The 3,630-nt window shown below is 41.7% G+C and overlaps 1 protein-coding gene across 1 annotated transcript; it reads right to left on the reverse strand.

Moving 5' to 3' along the window:
• Positions 1-258: 258 nt before the first annotated feature.
• LOC123593979 (E3 ubiquitin-protein ligase RNF168-like) lies at positions 259-2,195 on the reverse strand. Its single transcript, XM_045470497.1, is given in 2 exon segments — positions 259-425; positions 427-2,195. Coding segments are annotated over 2 exon segments (1,695 nt in total). The 5' UTR covers positions 2,008-2,195; the 3' UTR covers positions 259-311.
• Between the last annotated feature and the right edge of the window lie 1,435 nt (positions 2,196-3,630).

Raw genomic sequence — 3,630 nt, forward strand, 5'->3', positions numbered from 1 at the left:
CAGAGCATGAACGGGGGAGGGGCAGAGAGAGAGGGAGACACAGAATTGGAAACAGGCTCCAGGCTCCGAGCCATCAGCCCAGAGCCCGACGCGGGGCTCGAACTCACGGACCGCAAGATCGTGACCTGAGCCGAAGTCGGCCGCTTAACCGACTGAGCCACCCAGGCGCCCCAACACAGTCCTTTTATTAAGGACAGGGAATGTGACCACAGAGCAAAATTAATGAAACAATTTATAAAGACTCTCCGACCAAAAAGAGATGATCACAATCCAGCTTTACTAGATTACAAAAGACTCCCTTTATTCACACATTACTTTCCATACCTCTGAAACATCTGAAAAATACTTGTCTGTGACTTACTAGATGGTAGGGAATGAGCCCTTTTAGATACATTACAATTATCTGTAGAAGGATTTGGTATCTTTTCTCCTGTTAACATTAACTGAATGTTTCAACTGGATCTTAAGAGATGGCTGTCAGTTTTCATTTTCTGAGCCTCTCCGAGATTTTAAATGCTCTCTATCAGTCTGTTTTTTGAACTTCTGGTCTTTGGAATACTTCCTCTGCCCACTTCGCAATTTGTCTGGAAGTGAAGATATAGGACGTAGCTGATATTCATCTGGGGACCCTTTTTGCCGGTTGGGTTTCATTTGTTCTTTGTCTATTTCTTGCTGAAGCTGATATGCAAAAAACCAGTCCTGCTCTTCCTGTTTATTTCTCTCAGAAGGCAAGCATTCCAAATCTATGACATTCTCGGTAACGTTGATTTCTGTTTCCTCTGGAGCTGAGGAAGCTTTGGGGAACATTTTCTTTCTTTTTGCAGAAATGCATGGATCCGGGACTGCTTCAAACAAAGATTCCTGGTTTTTTCCTTTGGAAATATCTTCACTGATCAGTAGGCAATCGTCTTCATTTTCTGTGTCAACTTTGTTACTTTCAATTATCTGTGTCATACCTGATACAATGCATGCACTCTCTGTTTCTCCAAAGCAGGGAACTCTGGCTTCAGTTCCCTTGTTATTTAGGACACGTAACTCTTTATCACGATTGCTTCGTGTCATTTTAATTTTTTGTTGAAGGCACCATTCTCTACCGTTGTCATGCAACTGAGGTACAGGTGACTCTACTGAAGACTGTGCAGCCTGTTCTTGAATGTCCATGGATAGTTGTGGAAAAACTGTTGGCATATCTTCTTCACTTACTCCATCTTGCCACACAGGGCTTTTTACGACAGTAGTGTCAGTTTCCTTGGACACGGACATATTCCTGCTTTCTTGGGCAACTTCAGACCGTGATGTTGACCCAAACTGAAATTTAGGTGAGAAGTATGTCTGAATATCTCCAGTGTTGGTGTTTCTCTTCTTACTTTTCTTTGGAGACTTGGCTGTGACCGTACCAGGTTTTGTGGAATTCAAAGGAGAAGCCAAGTCCTTTCTGTCATAGTAATTAAGATCAAAGCTTAGCTTTCTTGCTAGTTCTTCATCACTTTTCAGTTGTTCCTCCAGCTCTCTTTGCCTTTTTTGTGACTGCCGTCTTTCCTCCTCTTCTTCTTCTGCCAATAATCTCTGTATGTATTCTTTACTCAATTTTTCTTCATTTTCTTCAATGGCTCGTCGCTCTGCCTCCATCTTGCTTACCTCCTCTTCATATTCTTTTCTCAATTCCCCGGGCTTACTTAATAAGCGAACTGGCTTAAAGTCATCAACCATCTCCTCTGATTTCTGCCCAGCCATTCTAAGCCTGCATTCTTCTGGATAGTGCTTTTGGATTATCTGCCACAGTCCCATGTTGACAAGCGAATTTCTTCGGGCATGGTACCGGGTCCACGAAGAGATCCGGCGGCGACAGAAAGGACAGCATATACTTGCCTTTTCGATAGTTGACTGGAAACATTGATTACAGAGTGTGTGGTTACAAGGCAGAGTTACGGGCTCGATTAAGATTTCCAAACAGATGAGGCACTGGCATTCCGACAAGGAAGGGATGGCGCTTTGGGGCGCGGCCATTTTAATACGCTAAAAAGTCACATTTGGCATCAATACCAGCTGAGGAGGCTTCCTTATCTCAGTGTGGCCAGGTCCAAGACTGCCCACGCACAAAGCTTCGGGACCCCAACTCCACGAAAATCACTGTTTTCTGCCCGGGGGGCCAGAGCACGGCTCCCGTTTGACCGTTAGCGTTCAGCCAACACGCAGAGGAGCATGGGATGACGCAAGCGTCGGGCATCTATGCGCCTCGAGCAGTTTCCCAGCATTCTGAGCCCACGCCCCCCTTTCTTGCGTCAGCCGTGAAGCCTAATGTTTGCGACAGTGCCGTAGCAACCCAACGAGGGCTAGTGACCAAAAAACATTTAGCTTCATAATATTAGTTTTTTTAATTTAGAAGAAAAAATGAACAAAAATAACAAAATGGATGCCAGGGAAACCTTTGAAAAATGACAAGGGATAAATATTTTCACATATAAATAATTCTTAAAATGATAAATATCCCCCAATTGAAAAAAAAAGGGCACATAATATTAATGGTCAATCAACAAAGGAAAAACTATAATGGCCAATTAAAAAAATGTTTTTCCATCTCACTAATACTAGAGTCAACTAAGCTATTTTATCTACATTCATTCATTCATTCATTCATTCAAAATACATTCATCTGGGGGACCTGGGGGGCTCAGTCGGTTAAACATTCGACTGGTATTTTCAGCTCAGGTCATGATCTCACAGCTGGTGGGTTCAAGCCCTGCCCCAGGCTCTGTGCTGACAGCACCGACCCTGCTTGGGGTTCATTCTCTCTTTCTCTCTCTCTCTCACTGTCTCTGACCCTCTCCAATTTACATGCTGTCTCTCTCAAAATAAGTAAATAAACTAAAAAAAAACACAAAATACATTAATCTAGGACCCATTTTATGCCAAGTACTTTTGTGGGTCACTAAGAACAGAGAACTGTGTGAGACATTACCCCTGACTTTATGAAAAAGAGACAGGGGTGCCTGGGTGGCTGAGCCGGTCAGGCATCTGACTCTTGGTTTTGGCTCAGGTCATAATTTCATGGTTTGTGGCATCGAGCCTCACGTTGGGCTCTGTGATGATAGCATGAAGCCTACTTGGGATTCTCTCTCTCCTTCTCTCTCTGCACCTCCTCATGCTCTCTCTCTCTCAAAACAAGGAAACTTTGAAAAAAACAGAAAAACAGAAACTAATCAAATAAGAAAACAACAGCATGACTTCAGATATTGATAAATACATAACAAATACCAAGTATGCTAAATTTATAGAGAGCCGCTGGGAATACTATTAGAATGCAAGAAAAATAGATATGATCTTTTCAAAGCTAATTTGGCAATCTGTATTAATAGTTTTGAAATTTTTATACCTTTTTAAAACCTTTTACCTGGAAATAATTTAAGAACCCCAAGAACTGAAAAACATAGTAAAGTATTCCTATGATAGTTTCTCCTACCTTTCCCCAATGATAACATCTTACATAGTCATACTAAAATATCAAAACCAGGAAATTGACATTGGTACAATACTATTAACTCAATTATAGGCCTTATTTAAATATCTTTAGTTTTTACATGTATTCATCTGTGTTTTTGGTGCATAGTACTATGAAAGTTTTTCACCTGT

Source organism: Leopardus geoffroyi, chromosome X, assembly GCF_018350155.1.
Source record: "Leopardus geoffroyi isolate Oge1 chromosome X, O.geoffroyi_Oge1_pat1.0, whole genome shotgun sequence".
Classification (NCBI taxonomy): domain Eukaryota; kingdom Metazoa; phylum Chordata; class Mammalia; order Carnivora; family Felidae; genus Leopardus; species Leopardus geoffroyi.